General features: G+C 49.3%; 1 protein-coding gene across 7 annotated transcripts in view; it reads left to right on the plus strand.

Annotated features, from left to right (window-relative positions):
* PRDM9 (PR/SET domain 9) overlaps positions 1–23,641 on the plus strand; it is a 384,129-nt gene that overhangs the window by 305,121 nt on the left and 55,367 nt on the right. For all 7 annotated transcript variants that reach the window (XM_063942393.1, XM_063942392.1, XM_063942396.1 and 4 more), the window contains one exon: positions 18,185–18,456. In XM_063942393.1, coding sequence (XP_063798463.1) covers positions 18,185–18,456 — 272 coding nt within the window. The remainder of the gene's footprint in view (positions 1–18,184; positions 18,457–23,641) is intronic.

Here is a 23,641-nt window from a genome sequence, read left to right on the forward strand (position 1 = left end):
GTGTGTGCTGTGTGTCGGTACGTGTGTGTCGACATGTAGGAGGACGATGTTGGTGAGGAGGCGGAGCAATTGCCTGTAATGGTGATGTCACTCTCTAGGGAGTCGACACCGGAATGGATGGCTTATTTAGGGAATTACGTGATAATGTCAACACGCTGCAAGGTCGGTTGACGACATGAGACGGCCGACAAACAATTAGTACCGGTCCAGACGTCTCAAAAACACCGTCAGGGGTTTTAAAACGCCCGTTTACTTTAGTCGGTCGACACAGACACAGACAGGGACACTGAATCCAGTGTCGACGGTGAATAAACAAACGTATTCCTTATTAGGGCCACACGTTAAAGGCAATGAAGGAGGTGTTACATATTTCTGATACTACAAGTACCACAAAAGAGGGTATTATGTGGGATGTGAAAAAACTACCATAGTTTTTCCTGAATCAGATAAATTAAATAAAGTGTGTGATGATGCGTGGGTTCCCCCCGATAGAAAATTATGGGCGGTATACCCTTTCCCGCCAGAAGTTAGGGCGCGTTGGGAAACACCCCTTAGGGTGGATAAGGCGCTCACACGCTTATCAAAACAAGTGGCGGTACCGTCTATAGATAGGGCCGTCCTCAAGGACCAGCTGACAGGAGGCTGCAAAATATCATAAAAAGTATATACACACATACTGGTGTTATACTGCGACCAGCGATCGCCTCAGCCTGGATGTGCAGAGCTGGGGTGGCTTGGTCGGATTTCCTGACTAAAAATATTGATACCCTTGACAGGGACAGTATTTTATTGACTATAGAGCATTTAAAGGATGCATTTCTATATATGCGAGATGCACAGAGGGATATTTGCACTCTGGCATCAAGAGTAAATGCGATGTCCATAACTGCCAGAAGATGTTATGGACACGACAGTGGTCAGGTGATGCAGATTCCAAACGGCACAAAGGTGTATTGCCGTATAAAGGAAGAGGAGTTATTTGGGGTCGGTCCATCGGACCTGGTGGCCACGGCAACTGCTGGAAAATCCACCATTTTTACCCTAAGTCACATCTCTGCAGAAAAAGACACCGTCTTTTCAGCCTCAGTCCTTTCGTCCCTATAAGATCATATCTGCCCAGGGATAGAGGAAAGGGAAGAAGACTGCAGCAGGCAGCCCATTCCCAGGAACAGAAGCGTTCCACCGCTTCTGACAACTTCTCAGCATGGCGCTGAGACCGTACAGGACCCCTGGATCCTACAAGTAGTATCCCAGGGGTACAGATTGGAATGTCGAGACGTTTCCCCTTCGCAGGCTCCTGAAGTCTGCTTTACCAAGGTCTCCCTCCGACAAGGAGGCAGTATGGGAAAAAAATTCACAAGCTGTATTCCCAGCAGGTGATAATTAAATTACCCCTCCTACTACAAGAAAAGGGGTATTATTCCACACTATATTGTGGTACTGAAGCCAGAAGGCTAGGTGAGACTTATTCTAAAAATTTTTTTTTGAACACTTACAAAGGTTCAAATCAAGATGGAGTCACTCAGAGCAGTGATAACGAACCAGGAAGAAGGGGACTATATAGTGTCCCGGGACATCAGGGATGCTTACCTCTATGTCCCAAATTTGCCCTTCTCACTAAGGGTACCTCAGGTTCGTGGTGCAGAACTGTCACTATCAGTTTCAGACGCTGCCGTTTGGATTGTCCACGGCACCCCGGGTCTTTACCAAGGTAATGGCCGAAATGATGATTCTTCTTCGAAGAAAAGGCGTCTTAATTATCCCTTACTTGGACGATCTCCTGAGAAGGGCATAGTCCAGGGAACAGTTGGAGGTCGGAGTAGCACTATCTCGGATACTGCTACAACAGCACGGGTGGATTCTAAATATTCCAAAATCGCAGCTGATCCCGACGACACGTCTGCTGTGCCTAGGGATGATTCTGGACACAGTCCAGAAAAAGGTGTTTCTCCCGGAAGAGAAAGCCAGGGAGTTATCCGAGCTAGTCAGGAACCTCCTAAAAACAGTGCATCATTGCACAAGGGTCCTGGTAAAAATGGTGGCTTCCTACGAAGCAATTCCATTCGGCAGATTTCACGCAAGAACTTTTCAGTGGGATCTGCTGGACAAATGGTCCGGATCGCATCTTCAGATGCATCAGCGGATAACCCTATATCCAAGGACAAGGGTGTCTCTCCTGTGGTGGTTATAGAGTGCTCATCTTCTAGAGGGCCGCAGATTCGGCATTCAGGATTGGATGCTGGTGACCACGGAGCCCAGCCCGAGAGGCTGGGGAGCAGTCACACAAGGAAAAAATTTCCAGGGAGTGTGATCAAGTCTGGAGACTTTTCTCCACATAAATATACTGGAGCTAAGGGTAAATTTATAATGCTCTAAGCTTAGCAAGACCTCTGCTTCAAGGTCAGCCGGTATTGATCCAGTGGGAAAAACATCACGGCAGTCGCCCACGTAAACAGACAGGGCGACACAAGAAGCAGGAGGGCAATGGCAAAAACTGCAAGGACTTTTCGCTGGGCGGAAAATCATGTGATAGCACTGTCAGCAGTGTTTCATCCCGGGAATGGAAACTGGGAAGCAGACTTCCTCAGCAGGCACGACCTCCACCCGGGAGAGTGGAAACTTCATCGGGAAGTTTTTTCCACATGATTGTAAACCGTTGGGAAATACCAAAGGTGGACATGATGGCGTCCCGTCTGAACAAAAAACGGGACAGGTATTGCGCCAGGTCAAGAGACCCTCAGGCAATAGCTGTGGACGTTCTGGTAACACCGTGGGTGTACCAGTCGGTGTATGTGTTCCCTCCTCTGCTTCTCATACCTAAGGTGCTGAGAATTATAAGACGTAGAGGAGTAAGAACTATACTCATGGCTCCGGATTGGCCAAGAAGGACTTGGTACCCGGAACTTCAAGAGATGCTTACAGAGGTCTTATGGCCTCTGCCGCTAAGAAGGGACTTGCTTCAGCAAGTACCATGTCTGTTCCAAGACTTACCGCAGCTGCGTTTGTCGGCATGGCGGTGGAAAGCCGGATCCTAAGGGAAAAAGGCATTCCGGAAGAGGTCATTCCTACCCTGGTCAAAGCCAGAAAGGAGGTGACCGCACAACATTATCACCACATGTGGCGAAAATATGTTGCGTGGTGTGAGGCCAGGAAGGCCCCACAAAGAAATTTCAACTCGGTCGTTTCCTGCATTTCCTGCAAACAGGAGTGTCTATGGGCCTCAAATTGGGGTCCATTAAGGTTCAAATTTCGGCCCTGTCGATTTTCTTCCAGAAAGAATTGGCTTCAGTTCCTGAAGTCCAGAAGTTTGTCAAGGGAGTATTGCATATACAACCCCCTTTTGTGCCTCCAGTGGCACTGTGGGATCTCAACGTAGTTCTGGGATTCCTCAAATCACATTGGTTTAAAACCAGTCAAATCTGTGGATTTGAAGCATCTCACATGAAAAGTGACCATGCTCTTGGCCCTGGCCTGGACCAGGCGAGTGTCAAATTGGTGGTTTTTTCTCAAAAAAGCCCATATCTGTTTGTCCATTCGGACAGGGCAGAGCTGCGGACTCGTCCCCAGTTCTCTCCCTAAGGTGGTGTCAGTGTTTCACCTGAACCAGCTTATTGTGGTGCCTTGCACCTACTAGGGACTTGGAGGACTCCAAGTTGCTAGATGTTGTCAGGGCCCTGAAAATATGTTCCAGGACGGCTGGAGTCAGGAAAACTGACTTGCTGTTATCCTGTATGCACCCAACAAACTGGGTGCTCTTGCTTCTAAGCAGACTATTGCTAGTTGGATGTGTAATACAATTCAGCTTGCACATTCTGTGGCAGGCCTGCCACAGCCAAAATATGTAAATGCCCATTCCACAAGGAAGGTGGGCTCATCTTGGGCGGCTGCCCGAGGGGTCTCGGCTTTACAACTTTGCCGAGCAGCTACTTGGTCAGGGGCAAACACGTTTGCTAAATTCTACAAATTTGATACCCTGGCTAAGGAGGACCTGGAGTTCTCTCATTCGGTGCTGCAGAGTCATCCGCACTCTCCCGCCCGTTTGGGAGCTTTGGTATAATCCCCATGGTCCTTTCAGGAACCCCAGCATCCACTAGGACGATAGAGAAAATAAGAATTTACTTACCGATAATTCTATTTCTCGGAGTCCGTAGTGGATGCTGGGCGCCCATCCCAAGTGCGGATTATCTGCAATACTTGTACATAGTTAAAAAAATCGGGTTATTAGTGTTGTGAGCCATCTTTTCAGAGGCTCCGCTCTTATCATACTGTTAACTGGGTTTAGATCACAAGTTGTACGGTGTGATTGGTGTGGCTGGTATGAGTCTTACCCGGGATTCAAAATTCCTCCCTTATTGTGTACGCTCGTCCGGGCACAGTACCTAACTGGCTTGGAGGAGGGTCATAGGGGGAGGAGCCAGTGCACACCACCTGATCGGAAAGCTTTACTTTTGTGCCCTGTCTCCTGCGGAGCCGCTATTCCCCATGGTCCTTTCAGGAACCCCATGGTCCTTTCAGGAACCCCAGCATCCACTACGGACTCCGAGAAATAGAATTATCGGTAAGTAAATTCTTATTTTTTTCAAATACGATGGTAATGTTTAGACGTTACCCCCTTCCTAGCCTGTATCAGGGTAGGAATAACCTCACTCGGGATACCTTTCCGAGCTAAGATCTGGTGTTCAACCGCCATGCCGTCAAACGTAGCCGTGGTAAGTCTTGATAAGCGAACGGCCCCTGCAGTAGCAGATCCTTCCGAAGAGGTAAGGGCCGTGGATCCTCTAACAGAAGATCCAGCAGATCCGCGTACCATGCCCTCCTTGGCCAGTCTGGAGCAATGAGAATTGCCAAAACCTTTGTTCTTCTTACGAGTTGAAGAACTTTTGGTATCAGAGGAAGTGGAGGGAACACATACACTGACGTGAACACCCACGGTGTTACCAGTGCATCCACCGCCACTGCCTGTGGGTCGCTCGACCTGGAACTGTGCCTCCGTAGTTTCTTGTTGAGGCAGGAGGCCATCATGTCTATGTGAGGAACCCCCCACCAACTGGTTACCTCCTCGAACACCTCCGGATGGAGGCCCCACTCTCCTGAATGCTGAGGAAGTTTGCTTCCCAGTTGTCTACACCCGGAAAGAAGATTGCCGTCATCGCCATCGCGTGCCTTTCTGCCCAGAGGAGGATTTTTGACACCTCTGACGTGGCAGCTCTGCTCTTCGTTCCGCCTTGTCGGTTTATGAAGGCCACTGTGGTCACGTTGTCCGACTGCACCTGAACAGCCTGATCCTGTAGATGGTGTGCGGCTTGCAGAAGGCCGTTGTACATGGCTCTTAGCTCCAGAATGTTTATCGGGAGAAGGGATTCTTCATCCGACCACCATCTTTGGAAGGTTTCCCCCTGAGCGACTGCTCCCCAACCTCTTAGACTTGCATCCGTGGTTAGAAGGATCCAGTCCTGAACTCCGAACCTTCGGCCTTCCAGAAGGTGAGGCAATTGTATCCACCAGAGGAGCGAGATCCTGGCTTTCGGAGACAGACGGATCCTCTGGTGCATGTGTAGGTGATATCCCAACCACTGGTCAAAGAGATCCAGCTGAAAGGATCGAGCATAAAACCTTCCGTACTGTAGAGCCTCATAGGAGGCAACCATCTTCCCCAGAAGGCGGATGCACTGATGAACCGAGACCCGGGTAGGCTTTAAGACATCCCGGACCATTGATTGGATTATCAATGCGTTCTCCACCGGCAGAAACACCCTCTGCACTTCCGTGTCTAGGATCATTCCCAGGAAAGACAGCCTCCTTGTCGGCTCCAGATGAGACTTCGGAAGGTTCAGGATCCTACTGTGCTCCTCGAGCAGATGTGTCGTGAGAGCAATGGATCACAACAACTTCTCCCTGGACGACGCCTTGATCAGGAGATCGTCCAGATACGGAATTATGTTCACCCCCTGCTTGCGCAGGAGAACCATCATCTCCGCCATCACCTTGGTGAAGACCCTCAGTGCTGTGGAGAGGCCAAACGGCAGTGCCTGAAACTGATAGTGATCGTCCAACAGTGCAAACCTGAGATATGCCTGATGTGGAGACCAGATGGGAACGTGGGAGGTACGCATCCTTGATGTCCAAGGACACCAGGAACTTTCCCTCCGTCAGACCTGAGATGACAGCTCTCAGAGACTCCATTTGGAATTTGAACTCCCTGAGGTAGGGTTTCAAAGATTTTAAGTTCAGAATTGGCCGTACGGAACCATCCGGCTTCGGTACCACGAAAAGGTTCGAATAGTAACCTTTGCTCTACTGGTGAGGTGGAACTGGAACAATGACCCTGGACACCACCAACTTTTGGATAGGTTCCAGAAGAATTGTTCTGTCTGCCAGCAGAGCTGGTAAGCCTGACTTGAAGAAGCGGTGAGGCGGGAGATCTTGAAACTCCAGCTTGTACCCTCTGGACACTATATCCAGTACCCAGGGGTCCAGGCCCGACGACACCCAGACGTGGCTGAAATGCCGGAGTCTTGCCCCCATCTGACCTTCCTCCAGGCCCAGCTGTCCACAGTCATGCTGAGGACTTAGGGGTATCAGAAGCGGGCTTCTGGCTCTGCGAGCCAGAGGGAGCAGGCTTCTGTCCTTCAGTACGACCACCTCTGAAGAAGGTGTTCGAATGTTTGTTCTTTCTAGGCCTCGCGGGTCGAAAGGACTGTGACGTGGCTGGTGTAAAAGGCTTCTTAGTAGCCAGTGCAGCTGAGGGGAGAAAAGGAGACTTACCCACTGTAGCTGTGGCAATCCACGCATCTAGCGCTTCCCCAAAGAGAGCTTGACCTGTATAAGAAAGACCCTCCACACTTTTTCTGGATTCCGCGTCCACAGACCACTGACGCAGCCAGAGACCTCTGCGAGCTGAGACAGACATGGAGGAGATCCCCGCAGCCATGGAACCCAGGTCCTTCATGGAATCTACTAGGAATCCTGCAGAATCCTGAATATGGCGTAAAAATAAATCAACGTCACCTTTATACATCGTAGTCGATTCCTCCTGCAGAGTGATTGACCACCTGGCAATAGCTTTTGCAATCCAAGCACAGGCTATAGTAGGCCGCAGTATAGCCCCTGAGGCAGTGTAAATGGATTTTAGCGTAGCATCCACCTTGCATCCTTTCGGGTCTTTCAACGCGGTAGATCCAGGGACTGGTAATACCACCTGTTTGGACAGCCTGGAGACAGAGGCATCAACTATTGGCGGAGACTCTCACTTTTTCCTATCTTCTTCTGGGAAGGGAAAAGCAACTAAGACCCTCTTAGGGATCTGGAATTTCTTTTCCGGATTTTCCCAGGCTTTTTCAAAGATAGCATTCAATTCTGTGGACGCCGGGAAGGTGAGGGGGGGCTTTTTACTGTCAGTGAAAAAGGCCTCCTCCACCTGCTCAGGAGTTGTGTCAGTAATGTGTAACACATCCCGTACAGCTTCAATCATCAACTGCACCCCCTTAGCAAGTGATGCCGTCCCCCTTGACACATCCCCGTCACGGTCTGCAGTGTCAGAATCGGTGTCCGTATCATCCTGCATAAGCATTGCAAGTTTGTGATAATGTACCGCAGGGGACCCCGAGGAAGCAGTATCAGACCATACAACCATAGAGGATTGTAAGACCTGAATGGCATGCTCAGTCCTAGCAACCCTATCAGAAATCTGAGAAATAGTACCCCTCAGAGAGGCTAACCATTCTGGCTCTCTAGCTGCGTTCTGCGCTACAACAGTGCAATCCTGATTACATGGTATGGAGTCTTCCTGGGAAGATAACTCCTCTGCAGCATATGAAACAGTGTCCCTAGACATGTCACACACACACACCAAACACCCCACAAACACACAGGGTATTGGGTAGACAGAGTTTCCCCCCAAGAATGGCAGAGAGACACAGAGATTGGAGCCAACCCACACACAGCGATTTTAGAGGTATAGGGAGACCCTAACCCGTGCTGACTGAGTTCCTTAATAGGAGACACAGCCTGTATACAGCCTCCCCTCCCTTCTACAACCCCCTGGTACCGTACAGATAGCTGGAGTTGCTCTGGAGGGACCTGGACATCCACTGGCAGTGATTGCAGGTAGGAAAAATGGCGCTGAACGCTGCTGGGTCCGCTCTGAGGAGAAGCTCCGCCCCTTCAATGGCGCTGTCTTCCCGCTCTTGAAGATTATACTGGCCCGAGGAATTTTTAGCAGGTTGAGATCCGTGGACCCCGACAGGCTGGATGTGGTCAGTGTAGGGTTTTTTGCTGGTCCAGGGCGCCCCTCACAGCGCCGCACCGCAGTATCGCTGAGCCTTACCGGAGCATGGTTAAAACCAGTGACTAACTTGCCACACTTCAGCACTGTGAGGGGGTGGCTGCTGGGGTAAGCATTTCCCTGTGGTGGGGCGCGATCTGTCCCCTCTGGAGCTCAATGTCATGTCAGCGGAGTCAGTGACTCAAGACCCCGCAGGGCGGACACTGCTCTCCCCCTCAGTCCCTCGATGCAGGCAGGCTGTTGCCAGCAACCTCCTGTAAAAAAACAAACTCTAAATAAAACTTTTCTAAATAAGCTCTGTAGAGCTCCCCTAGCTGTGACCAGCTCCTCAGGGCACATTTTGTAAACTGAGTCTGGTAGGAGGGGCATAGAGGGAGGAGCCAGACCACACTATTAAACTCTTAAAGTGCCAATGGCTCCTGGTGGACTCGTCTATACCCCATGGTACTAATATGGACCCCAGCATCCTCTGTCTAGGACGTAAGAGAAATAACATTTGTAGAGAGAGTTAGATTTGGGTGGGTTATTTTGTTTCTGGGCAGGGTAAATACTGGCTGCTTTATTTTTACACTGCAATTTAGATTTCAGTTTGAATACACCCCACCCAAATCGAACTCTCTCTGCACGTTATATCTGTCCCCCCTGCAGTGCACATGGGGGGTCATTCCGAGTTGTTCGCTCGCTAGCAGATTTTAGCAGCATTGCACCCGCTAGGCCGCCGCCCTCTGGGAGTGTATCTTAGCTTAGCAGAATAGCGAACGAAAGATTAGCAGAATTGCGAATAGAAAATTCTTAGCAGTTTCTGAGTAGCTCCAGACCTACTCACAGATTGCGATCAGCTCAGGCCGTTTCGTTCCTGGTTTGACGTCACAAACATGCCCTGCGTTCGGCCAGCCACTCCCCCGTTACTCCAGCCACTCCCGCGTTTTATCCTGGCACGCTTGCGTTTCTCCGCACACTCCCAGAAAACGGTCAGTTTCTGCCCAGAAACACCCACTTCCTGTCAATCACACTCCGATCACTTCAAAGATGAAAATTCTTCGTTCGGACGTGAGTAAATCTACTAAGTTTTGTGCTAAAATACTTAGCGCATGCGCACTGCGTACCATGCGAATACGCATTTTTGCCTTAATCGCTACGTTGCAAAAATCGGCAATGAGCGAACAACTCAGAATGACCCCCATGGTTTTGCCCAACTGCTAACAAATTTGCTGCTGCGATCAACTCAGAATTAGGCCCATAATTTCAGTTTAGTGTAGATTGTAAGCTTGTGAGCAGGGCCTTCCTACCACTATGTCTGTCTGTGTTTGTCCAGTTTTGTTCTATTACTGTTGTTCTAATTGTAAAGCGCAACGGAATATGCTGCACTATATAAGAAACTGTTAATAATAATAATAGTGTTGGGAAGATTTGTATCTCCTGGTGGGACAAGAACGTTTCTGACAGTACATCTTCTCTCTAATTGGCCCATTCACTTATATGTTTGCCAGTGGTTTGCGACTCTGGGTTCACTGTATAAATGTCCCACAATAATGTAATGTACAGTGTGGATTTAATAATGGACAGTATAATATAGTGGGTGTGGGTACACAAGTTGGATCTATATTAAATACAGCCACACACACTAACAGCCACATATAGTAAGATTTTACTCACCGGTAAATCTATTTCTCGTAGTCCGTAGTGGATGCTGGGACTCCGTAAGGACCATGGGGAATAGCGGCTCCGCAGGAGACTGGGCACAACTAAAGAAAGCTTTAGGACTACCTGGTGTGCACTGGCTCCTCCCACTATGACCCTCCTCCAGACCTCAGTTAGGATACTGTGCCCGGAAGAGCTGACACAATAAGGAAGGATTTTGAATCCCGGGTAAGACTCATACCAGCCACACCAATCACACCGTATAACTCGTGATACTATACCCAGTTAACAGTATGAAATATAACTGAGCCTCTCAACAGATGGCTCAACAATAACCCTTTAGTTAGGCAATAACTATAAACAAGTATTGCAGACAATCCGCACTTGGGATGGGCGCCCAGCATCCACTACGGACTACGAGAAATAGATTTACCGGTGAGTAAAATCTTATTTTCTCTGACGTCCTAAGTGGATGCTGGGACTCCGTAAGGACCATGGGGATTATACCAAAGCTCCCAAACGGGCGGGAGAGTGCGGATGACTCTGCAGCACCGAATGAGCAAACTCTAGGTCCTCCTCAGCCAGGGTATCAAACTTGTAGACTCTTGCAAAAATGTTTGAACCCGACCAAGTAACAGCTCGGCAAATTTGTAAAGCCGAGACTCCTCGGGCAGCCGCCCAAGAAGAGCCCACTTTCCTTGTGGAATGGGCTTTTACAGATTTAGGGTGCGGCAGTCCAGCCGCAGAATGTGCAAGTTGAATCGTGCTACAGATCCAGCGAGCAATAGTCTGCTTAGAAGCAGGAACACCCAGCTTGTTGGGTGCATACAGGATAAATAGCGAGTCAGTTTTCCTGACTCCAGCCGTCCTGGAAACATATACTTTTCGGGGCCCTGACTACGTCCAGTAACTTGGAATCCTCCAAGTCCCAAGTAGCCGCAGGCACCACAATAGGTTGGTTCACATGAAAAACTGATACCACCTTAGGAAGGAATTGGGAACGAGTCCTCAATTCCGCCTAAAGCCGCCAATTCTGATACACGCCTGGCCGACGCCAAGGCCCACAGCATGACCACTTTCCACGTGAGGTATTGTAGCTCCACGGATTTAAGTGGCTCAACCCAATGCGACTTCAGGAAATCCAACACCACGTTGAGATCCCACGGTGCCACTGGAGGCACAAACGGGGGCTGACTATGCAGCACTCCCTTAACAAAAGTCTGAACTTCAGGCAGTGAAGCCAGTTCTATTTTGGAAGAAAATCGATAGAGCCGAAATCTGGACCTTAATGGAACCAAATTTTAGGTCCGTAGTCACCTCTGACTGTAGGAAGTGCAGAAATCGACCTAGCTGAAATTCCTCCTTTGGGGCCTTCCTGGCCTCACAGCACGCAACATATTTCCGCCATATGCGGTGAAAATGGTTTGCGTTCACTTCTTTCCTAGCTTTAATTAGCGCAGGGATAACTTCCTCCGGAATGTCCTTTTCCTTCAGGATCCGGCGTTCAACCGCCATGCCGTCAAACGCAGCCGCGGTACGTCTTGGAACAGACAGGCCCCCTGCTGCAGCAGGTCCTGTCTGAGCGGCAGAGGCCATGGGTCCTCTGAGATCATCTCTTGGAGTCCTGGGTACCAAGCTCTTCTTGGCCAATCCGGAACAATGAGTATAGTTCTTACTCCTCTCCTTCTTATCATTCTCATTACCCTGGGTAAGAGAGGCAGAGAAGGGAACACATACACCGACTGGTACACCCACGGTGTTACCAGAGCGTCCACAGCTATCGCCGGAGGGTCCCTTGACCTGGCGCAATATCTTTGTAGCTTTTTGTTGAGGCGGGACGCCATCATGTCCACCTGTGGCATTTTCCAACGGTGTACAATCATTTGGAAGACTTCTGGATGAAGTCCCCACTCTCCCGAGTGGAGGTCGTGTCTGCTGAGAAAGTCTGCTTCTCAGTTGTCCACTCCGCGAATGAACACTGCTGACAGTGCTAACACATGATTTTCCGCCCATCGGAGAATCCTTGTGGCTTCTGCCATTGCCATCCTGCTTCTTGTGCCGCCCTGTCGGTTTACATGAGCGACCGCCGTGATGTTATCTGACTGGATCAGCACCGGCCGGTGTTGAAGCAGGGGTCTAGCCTGACTTAGGGCATTGTAAATGGCCCTTGGTTCCAGAATATTAATGTGTAGGGAAGTCTCCTGACTTTTCCATAGGCCTTGGAAGTTTCTTCCCTGTGTGACTGCCCCCCAGCCTCGAAGGCTGGCATCCGTGGTCACCAGGACCCAGTCCTGTATGCCGAATCTGCGGCCCCCTAGAAGATGAGCACTCTGCAGCCACCACAACAGCGACACCCTGGCCCTTGGAGACAGGGTTATCCGTCGATGCATCTGAAGATGCGACCCGGACCACTTGTCCAACAGATCCCACTGGAAGATCCTTGCATGGGACCTGGCGAATGGAATTTCTTCGTGAGAAGCTACCATCTTTCCCAGGGTTCGCATGCATTGATGCACCGACACCTGTATTTGTATTAGGAGGTCTCTGTCTAGAGACGACAACTCCTTGGACTTCTCCTCCGGGAGAAACCCTTTTTATCCTGTTCTGTGTCCAGAACCATACCCAGGAACAGTAGACGCGTCGTAGGAACCAGCTGCGACTTTGGAATATTCAGAATCCAGCCGTGCTGTTGTAGCACTCCCCGAGATAGTGCTACTCCGACGAACAACTGCTCCCTGGACCTCGCCTTTATAAGGAGATCGTCCAAGTACGGGATAATTATTTCTGCCATTACCTTGGTAAATACCCTCGGTGCCGTGGACAGACCAACGGCAACGTCTGGAATTGGTAATGACAATCCTGTACCACAATTTTGAGGTACTCCTGGTGAAGAGGGTAAATAGGGACATGCAGGTAAGCATCCTTGATGTCCAGTGATACCATGAAATTCTCCAGGCTTGTAATAATCGCCCTGAGCGATTCCATTTTGAACTTGAACCTTCGTATATAAGTGTTCAAGGATTTCAATTTTAGAATGGGTCTCACCGAACCGTCTGGTTTCGGTACCACAACATTTTGGAATAGTAACCCCGGCCTTGTTGAAGGAGGGGTACCTTGATTTCACCTGCTGGAAGTACAGCTTGTGAATTGCCGCCAGTACTACCTTTCTCCGAGGGCAGCAGGCAAGGCTGATGTGAGTTAACGGCGAGGGGGAGACGCCTCGAACTCCAGTCTGTATCCCTGTGATACTACTTGCAGAACCTAGGGATCCACCTGTGGGCAAGCCCACTGGTCCCTGAAGTTCCCGAGATGCGCCCCCACCGCACCTGTCTCCACCTGTGGAGCCCCAGCGTCATGCGGTGGACTCAGAGGAAGCGAAGGAAGATTTTTGATCCTGGGAACTGGCTGTCTGGTGCAGCTTTTTCCTTCTTCCCTTGTCTCTGTGCAGAAAGGAAGCGCCTTTGACCCGCTTGCTTTTCTGAAGCCGAAAGGACTGTACCTGAAAATACGGTGCTTTCTTAGGCTGTGAGGAAACCTGAGGTAAAAATTTTTCTTCCCAGCTGTTGCTGTGGATACGAGGTCCCAGAGACCATCCCCAAACAATTCCTCACCCTTATAAGGCAGAATCTCCATGTGCCTTTTAAAGGCAGCATCACCTGTCCACTGCCGGGTCTCTAATACCCTCCTGGCAGAATGGACATTGCATTAATTCTGGATGCCAGCCGCCAAATATCCCTCTGTGCATCCTTCATATATAAGACGACGTCTTTAATATGCTCTATGTTAGCAAAATAGTATCCCTGTCTAGGGTATTAATATTATCTGACAGGGTATCAGACCACGCTGCAGCAGCACTATTTATGCTGAGGCAATTGCAGGTCTTAGTATAGAACCTGAGTGTGTATATACAGACTTCAGGATAGCCTCCTGCTTTTTATCAGCAGGCTCCTTCAAGGTGGCCGTATCCTAAAACGGCAGTGCCACCTTTTTTGACAAACGTGTGAGCGCCTTATCCACCCTAGGGGATATCTCCCCACGTGACCTATCCTCTGGCGGGAAAGGGTACGCCATCAGTAACTTTTTAGAAATTACCAGTTTCTTATCGGGGGAACCCACGTTCTTTACACACTTCATTCGCTTATCTGATGGGGGAACAAAACACTGGCTGCTTTTTCTCCCCAAAAATAAAACCCCTTTTATGTGGTACTTGGGTTCATGTCAGAAATGTGTAACACATTTTTCATTGCCGAGATCATGTAACGGATGTTCCTAGTGGCTTGTGTATATATCTCAACCTCGTCGACACTGGAGTCCGACTCCGTGTCGACATCTGTGTCTGCCATCTGAGGTAACGGGCGTTTTTTGAGCCCCTGATGGCCTTTGAGACGCCTGGGCAGGCGCGGGCTGAGAAGCCGGCTGTCTCACAGCTGTTACGTCATCCAGCCTTTTATGTAAGGAGTTGACATTGTCGGTTAATACCTTCCACCTATCCATCCACTCTGGTGTCGGCCCCACAGGGGGCGACATCCCATTTATCGGCCTCTGCTCCGCCTCCACGTAACCTTCCTCATCCAACATGTCGACACAGCCGTACCGACACACCGCACACACACAGGGAATGCTCTGACTGAGGACAGGACCCCACAGAGTCCTTTGGGGAGACAGAGAGAGAGTATGCCAGCACACACCAGAGCGCTATATAATGCAGGGATTAACACTATAACTGAGTGATTTTTCCCCCCAATAGCTGCTTGTATACACATATTGCGCCTAAATTTAGTGCCCCCCCTCTCTTTTAAACCCTTTGAGCCTGAAAACTACAGGGGAGAGCCTGGGGAGCTGTCTTCCAGCTGCACTGTGAAGAAAAAATGGCGCCAGTGTGCTGAGGGAGATAGCCCCGCCCCTTTTTCGGCTGACTTTTCTCCCGCTTTTTTCATGGATTCTGGCAGGGGTAATTTATCACATATATAGCCCTGGGACTATATATTGTGATGATTTGCCAGCCAAGGTGTCTTATATTGCCCTCAGGGCGCCCCCCCCCCCCCAGCGCCCTGCACCCATCAGTGACCGGAGTGTGAGGTGTGCATGAGGAGCAATGACGCACAGCTGCAGTGCTGTGCGCTACCTTGTTGAAGACAGAAGTCTTCTGCCGCCGATTTTCCGGAACACTTCTTGCTTCTGGCTCTGTAAGGGGGCCGGCGGCGCGGCTCCGGGACCGAACACCAAGGACGGGTCCTGCGGTCGATCCCTCTGGAGCTAATGGTGTCCAGTAGCCTAAGAAGCCCAAACTACCACCAGTTAGGTAGGTTCGCTTCTTCTCCCCTTAGTCCCTCGCTGCAGTGAGTCTGTTGCCAACAGATCTCACTGTAAAATAAAAAAACTAAAATATACTTTCTTTCTAGGAGCTCAGGAGAGCCCCTAGTGTGCATCCAGCTCAGCCGGGCACAAGATTCTAACTGAGGTCTGGAGGAGGGTCATAGTGGGAGGAGCCAGTGCACACCAGGTAGTCCTAAAGCTTTCTTTAGTTGTGCCCAGTCTCCTGCGGAGCCGCTATTCCCCATGGTCCTTACGGAGTCCCAGCATCCACTTAGGACGTCAGAGAAATATATATACACACACACACACACACACACACACACACACACACACACACACACAGCCACATATGCACACACAGCCACATATACACAAGTATTCTCACACAGCCACAAATGCACACACACGGTCACATTTGAACACAGACAGCCACATGAACACACATAGCCACATATGCACACACACACAGCCACAGTATGCACACACACAGCAACACACACACAGCCACATATGCACAGAGCCACAGTATGCACATACACACAGCCACATATACACAGCCACAGTATACACACACACACACACACACACACACACACACACACACACACACACACACACCACATATGCACAGCCACAGTCTACACACAGACACATATGCACACAGCCACATATACACAGCCACATATGTACAGCCATAGTATGCACAGCCACAGTATGCACACACACCAGCCACATATGCACACAGCCACATATACACAGCCACAGTATGCACACAAACACAGCCACATACACACAGCCAAATATGCACACAAACAGCCACATATACACACACATACTAACTAAGGAACTTATGTTCTGTTACTGCCTCATGTCATATCTGAGCTGGGTGTGTGCCCTCCTGTGCCATACTACAGCCTGCACCGCCCCAGCAGTCCCTTCTCCCAGTCTCACCTCCTGTTGCTCACCACACTGTTCCTTACCTCACATGAGATATGGTGGAAGTGGTTGGGGGAAAATCACTGCCTGACACTTCTGGAAAAACCCTGCCTCTCCCACCACTGAGTGCTGCAGCTGAGTGGCGCACCGCTGTCAGTGTAAAAGTGGCTGGCGCACAGAGACAATGGAGAAGGCCAGAGTGCCCCCTTCAGAACTGGCACCCAGAGGCGACCAACTCCATTGTCCCCGGTACTTCTGCCACTGAGTGATCTCGTCACTTCTTGCATTGGTGCTTAAGCTCTATGTTAGTAGGACTTTGGTATTTTGCAAATCTGATGGTCATTTCTCATTTGGTCCTTTATGATGTCCATAAAAAATGTTGGCATACTGTATGTCTAGGCAGAATATTGCTAGATAGATTACTCCAGTATTTCACCAGGATTACATTGGGAAGGGGAAACCTGTTCCTGCATCCAAATTTGCTGCATCGGACACAGTATCACCTTGTTTTCCATATGTGCATGTGTCTGAGTCGTGTCCTGATTATGTACGTACAGAGTTGCTGTACAGAATTAGACACACTTAAGAGGCGTTCCTGGCGGTGACTGAGAGGTAACAGGGTGGCTTAAAAGACACACAAAGATGTAGTGTTTTATGGGAGCAGACGTGTTACTGAAAGGGGTTGCATACAGGGCTGCTGAGCCGCTAACATAGGAGGTCCCAGACAGAGATACTGCACCTGCCATAGGGCAGGTGCAAGTTTTGATGGTGCTTCTAAATACACACCAGGCTATATTTCAGCATCTATGGATGCAGACAGTGAATGTCTCCGTATTCGTGCACTTGGACACACAGGTGTACACCAGGGAAGGGCTTTGTAGCAGCATTAGCATAAAGACACTGGCGCAACTGTAGTAAATGGTGCCTCCACACCTGCATCCGTCCCTTAATGAGGCCCATTGCCTTACGCCATACTTACCTACTTTCCTGCCTCCTCCTCCGGGAGGAGGCAGCGTTGTAGGTGAAAGGGGGCGTGGCCGGCAGCAGGACGGACGGTTCGGGGGCGTGGCCGGCAGCAGGATGGGCGGTCCGGGGGCGTTGCATACGGGTCGCGTCATCGTGAATCCACCCCCCGCTGTGCTGTGCCGAGAAACGAAGCGCTGCATAGCGGGGGGCGGAGCTACGATGACGCGATTTAGCACGAAACGCGTCATCGGACCCCCTCAGCCCGCCCACTTGTTCACTGCTGCGGGCGGCCGAGGGGGAAAGCGGGAGGCTTGCCCACCTTTCCGGGGGGGCCGGGAGGATCACTCGATTTTCGGGAGCCTCCCGGCCATTCCGGGAGGGTAGGCAAGTATGCCTTACGCTCTTGTTCTTCTGTTAAAAATTTAAGTTGATTTCTATTTACTTCTGAAAATAGAAGAAAAGAACAAGCGCCTATGGTGTAGTATGTCTCTCCAGAATGTGCCAAAAACACACAGATAACAGAATTGTGTACCAGATTGTGGATTGTATTAAAACATATCAATCCCCTGTTTTATAGGCTCAATCCGATCTCAAATTAGCAGCAGAAGAGTGCTGAGCCAGCTCCGCTTCAAGCCAGCAGACAGAGAGCGAATTGAAGCGGCCAACCAAGTTTAAAGCAGCAGCAGCACTTTAAACTTGGTTGGCCGCTTCAATTCTCTCTCTGTCTGCTGGCTTGAAGCGAAGCTGGCTCAGCGCTCTTCTGCTGCTATTTTGAGATCGGATTGATACATCCCCAAATTCTGTTATCACACTCTACATCCCCAAGTTTTATTCCCACTGTCTACAGCCCCAAGTTCTATTCCCACAATGGATTCAGAGTAAAGAATTTAACATAAGTATATCTCATTTTGACATCCAGTCTATACAGTAGTTTGAATGGATTTCCCAGACATAGTTTTGTTATCTAATTCCATTGTTTGTGTTGAATGTGTAAAATTCATATAAATTACTAACTTTGATTTTTCTCTTTTTGCATTCTAGTCTGTGAAGAATGTCAGTCTTTTTTCCTGGATGAGTGTGAAGTACATGGTGCTCCCGTTTTCATGCAGGATACTGTAGTAGAAATGGGAACTGATAAGAGGGCAGCACTTACACTGCCTCCCTCAATGAGAATCAGTGTCTCTGGGATTCCACGTGCTGGATTAGGTGTTTGGAATGAGGGCACCACGCTTCCCAAAGGAACACACTTTGGTCCTTATGAGGGAATTACAGCTGATGAAGATGAGGCAGCTACTAGTGGCTATTCTTGGCAGGTTAGACATTTTTTTTAAATTATATTTGATTTGCTTTATATGGATATTTTCCTCTGCTCTTTTTAACCTTACGTGTTGTTTTAAACATGTATTTAATGCTTACAGAGAACTTTGATGCAAGTAGCAGCACATGTGACATGTTCAGTCTTTGTTATTTGGTCAGGACTGTATTAATCCTTGGCTTTTACCAGTTGTGGGCTAGGCTGGGGGCCAGGGTGCCATCTGATCCCTGGGCAGGTTCAGTGCTACTGTTTGGGGCCACAGGATGCGCATAGCTTGCGGCCGGGAGATATGCAGGGTATGCTCCCGGCCGTTCTGATCCCGCAAAACCTGCCTAGTGTGGCCTCAGATGTAGAGATTTGGGGGTGGAACCAGGGGCGTGACTATCATGCGTGCCTCCCCTGCACGCAGCTGACCTCATATTACATATTTAATATCGTCTCAGTACTAGAGACCCTCTGTGCACCATCAGAGCCGCAGTGCTGTGTGGCTAGGAATCTTGGTTTCAGTATCTGTAGCTGCATTATGCATGGCTACAGGTGCACTGACCCAATGATTGTTAGCTGCATAAGCCGCATCAGCCCTGAGAAATCAAATGCCTCATTGTTGTCACCTGGGACTCAGAGGAGTAATCAATAGCTGTCATATTGACAGCAGGTGCTGTGCTGCCAATTACTGTAGTGCACAGCCCCAACCATCTTCAGCTGCATGGTGGGACAATCTCCTTCCTCCATACTGCTCCGCTGCAGGGACTGCGGAATGTCTGTTTCCTTTCAGGCAGCTTCAGGGGCTGGGCTGCTGCATGCATGGGTCAATCAATAGAAAGAGGAATGTGAAGAGACTCCTCACTGATACCTTGCTCACTGTGATGGGGGACGGGTCATATGGCAGAGGTGTAACTCAGGTCTTGGGAAGAGGTTGTCTCATGTGAGGGAGAATGCAGAAGGGCCTAGCTGTGCCAGACATTCTGTATTATATGGCGATGATGGTATGTGTATTACAGTGGTGTAACTAGACATTTAGCGCTGTGTGCAAGAAAGAGCAATGGCACCCCCCCCCCCAAATTTTTTTTTTTAAAATAGGGCAAGTGCGCGCCACAGGCACTTGTCAAAAATCTAGGGGCGTGGCTCTGTAGGTGAGGGGTGTGGTCACAAAATAATACCAATCCATAGCACGCTGTACAGTAGTCTCCATTATTCATATTATGCCGCACAGTAGAGCAACTTACACACATTGCACCAGGTAGAGCCCCTTTAACGCATCATACCAGGTAGAACCCCTGTCACTCGTTACGCCAGATAGAGACCCCTTTTACACATGGCAAAGAGATTCCCCTTTTACACATTATGGCAGCAGAGTCCCCCTTTTTACATATTACGGAAGGCAGAGTCCCCCTTTTTACACATTACGGCATCAGAGTCTCCTTTTCACACATTACGACATCAGGGTCCCCCTTTTCTCTTACGTCCTAGAGGATGCTGGGGACTCCGTAAGGACCATGAGATAGACGGGCTCCGCAGGAGACATGGGCACTTTAAGAAAGACTTTAGATCTGGGTGTGCACTGGCTCCTCCCTCTATGCCCCTCCTCCAGACCTCAGTTTTCTACTGTGCCCAGAGGAGACTGGGTGCTTTTCAGGGAGCTCTCCTGAGCTTCCTGACAGAAAGTATATTTGTTAGGTTTTTTTATTTTCAGGGAGCACTGCTGGCAACAGACTCCCTGCATCGAGGGACTAAGGGGAGAGTAGCAGACCTACTTCTGTGAGTTGAAAGGCTCTGCTTCTTAGGCTACTGGACACCATTAGCGCCAGAGGGATTGGTACGCAGGTCTCACCCTCGCCGTCTGTCCCAGAGCCGTGCCGCCGCCCCCCTCGCAGAGCCGGAAGATAGAAGCCGGGTGAGTATGAGAAGAAAAGAAGACTTCAAAGGTGGCAGAAGACTCCATGATCTTCACTGAGGTAAATCACAGCACTGCAGCTGTGCACCATTGCTCCCATACACCTCACATACGGTAGTCACTGTAAGGGAGCAGGGCGCAGGGGGGGCGCCCTGGGCAGCATGTAGACCTCTTATTTGGCAAAAGTAGATATATATGCAGCTGGGCACTGTATATATATAAGAGCCCCCGCCAATTTTACACTGTTTGAGCGGTACAAAAGCCCGCCGCCGAGGGGGCGGGGCTTCTGCCTCAGCACTCGCCAGCGCCATTTTTTCTCCACAGCACCGCTGAGAGGAAGCTCCCCGGACTCTCCCCTGCTTATACCATGGTAGAAAAGAGGGTTTTAAAGAAGAGGGGGGGGCACATAATTCGGCGCAGATAATAATAACAGTGTGGTGTGTCGGTACGTGTGTGTCGACATGTCTGAGGGAGAAGGCTATATTAGAGAGGAGCGGGAGCAAATGAATGTGGTGTCTCCGTCAACAACGCCGACACCTGACTGGATGGATATGTGGAATGTTTTAAATGCTAGTGTAAATTAATTGCACAAAAGATTAGACAAAGCTGAAGCTAGGGTACAGTCAGGGTGTCAACCCATGCCTGATCCTATGTCGCAGGGACCGTCGGGGTCTCAAAAGCGCCCACTATCCCAAATAGTTGACACAGATACCGACACGGATTCTGACTCCAGTGTCGACTACGATGATGCAAAGTTACAGCCAAAGTTGGCTAAATCTATTAGATATATGATTATTGCAATAAAAGATGTTTTGCACATCACAGAGGCACCCTGACACGAGGGTGCATACAGTATGTATAAGGGAAAGAAACCTGAGGTAACCTTTCCCCCCTCACACGAGCTGAACGAGTTATGTGAAAAAGCTTGGGAATCTCCAGACAAAAAACTGCAGATTCCCAAAAGGATTCTTATGGCGTATCCTTTCCCGCCAATGGATAGGTTACGATGGGAATCCTCCCCTAGGGTGGACAAAGCATTGACACGCTTGTCCAAGAAGGTAGCTTGGCTGCATTGGGAGAGGAATCAGCAGCAGAAAGAAAGAAGTAATAATGCCACTGTATAGGTCATTGGTACGGCCTCATCTAGAATATTGTGTTCAATTCTGGAGGCCATATCTTCAAAAGGATATTAATACATTAGAAACTGTACAAAGAAGGGCAACTAAAATGGTGCATGGCCTACATCACAAAACATACCCAGAAAGACTAAGAAATCTCAATATGTATAGTTTGGAGCAGAGAAGGGAAAGGGGGGACATGATAGAAACTTTCAAATATATCAAGAGTTTTAACAAAGCAAAGGAGGGAAACATTCTCCAAATGAAGAGAAGCAATAGGACACGAGGACATGCACTGAGAATGGAGGGGGGGAGGTTCAGGGGAAATTTGCGGAAAAATTACTTCACAGAAAGGGTAATGGACAAGTGGAATAGCCTCCCATCGAAGATGGTAGAGGCTAAGACAGTAGAGAAATTTAAACATGCATGGGATAGACATAAGGATATCCTTACAAAGAAATAAGGATCAATTAAGGTTAGAGATAAAAAAAAAAAAGGGGGGCAGACTAGATGGGCCAAGTGGTTCTTATCTGCCGACAAATTCTATGTTTCTATGTTTCTATGTAGCGCTGCCATCCCAGGATACGGCTACACTCAAGGATTGTGCTGACCGCAAGCAGGAGGTTACCCTGAAGTCCATTTATACACATTCAGGTACCTTACTCAGACCAGCAATTGCGTCGGCCTGGGTCGGTAGTGCTGTAGCGGCATGGACAGATACCTTATCAGAGGAGATTGATACCCTAGATAAGGATACTATTTTATTGACCCTGGGGCATATAAAAGATGCTGTCCTATATATGAGAGATGCTCAAAGAGACATTAGTCTACTGGGTTCTAGAATAAACGCTATGTCGATTTCTGCCAGAAGAATCCTATGGACCCGGCAATGGACAGGTGATGCCGACTCAAAAAGGCATATGGAGGTTTTACCTTACAGGTGTGAGGAATTGTTTGGGTAAGGTCTCTCGGACCTGGTCTCCACAGCTATAGCTGATAAATCAATTTTTTTTGCCTTATATTCCCTCACAGCCTAAGAGAGCACCGCATTATCAAATGCAGTCCTTTCGATCACAAAGAAACAAGAAAGTACGAGGTGCATCCTTTCTGGCCAGAGGTAGGGGCAGAGGAAAGAAGCTGCACAACACAGCTAGTTCCCAGGAACAGAAGTCCTCCCCGGCCTCTACAAAATCCACCGCATGACGCTGGGGCTCCACTGAAGGAGTCCGCCCCAGTGGGGGCACGTCTTCGAGTTTTCAGCCACATATGGGTTCATTCACAGGTGGATCCCTGGGCAATAGAAATTGTTTCTCAGGGTTACAGGCTGGAATTCGAAGAGGTGCCTCCTCGCCGATTTTTCAAATCGCCCCTACCATATTCTCCCCAGGAGTGTTAAATGCAATTCACAAATTGTATCTTCAACAGGTGGTGGTCAAAGTGCCCCTGCTCCAACAAGGAAGGGGATATTACTCGACCCTGTTTGTAGTCCTGAAACCGGACGGTTCGGTCAGACCCATATTAAATTTAAAATCCCTGAACATATACTTGAAAAGGTTCAAGTTCAAGATGGAATCGCTGAGAGCGGTCATTGCCAGCCTGGAAGGGGGGGATTTTATGGTATCTCTGGACATAAAGGATGCATACCTTCATGTTCCCATTTATCCACCTCATCAGGCGTACCTCAGATTTGCGGTACAGGATTGTCATTATCAATTTCAGACAATGCCGTTTGGTCTTTCCTCGGCCCCCGAGAATTTTCACCAAGGTAATGGCGGAAATTATGGTGCTCCTGCGAAAGCAAGGTGTCACAATTATCCCGTACTTGGACGATCTCCTCATAAAAGCGAGATCAAGAGAGCAGTTGCTGAACAGCGTATCACTCTCACTGGAAGTGTTACAACAACACGGCTGGATTCTCAATATCCCAAAGTCGCAGTTGGTTCCTACGACTCGTCTGACTTTCTTGGGCATGATTCTGGACACGGACCAAAAAAGAGTTTATCTTCCGATAGAAAAGGCCCAGGAACTCATGACACTGGTCAGGCTGGTCATCACTGCACTCGAGTCCAGGGAAAGATGGTGGCATCATACGAGGCCATTCCCATCGGCAGGTTCCATGCGAGGACTTTCCAGTGGGACCTACTGGACCAGTGGTCCGGGTCACATCTACA

The sequence above is a fragment of the Pseudophryne corroboree genome, chromosome 10, assembly GCF_028390025.1.
Source record: "Pseudophryne corroboree isolate aPseCor3 chromosome 10, aPseCor3.hap2, whole genome shotgun sequence".
NCBI classification, from domain to species: Eukaryota; Metazoa; Chordata; class Amphibia; order Anura; family Myobatrachidae; genus Pseudophryne; species Pseudophryne corroboree.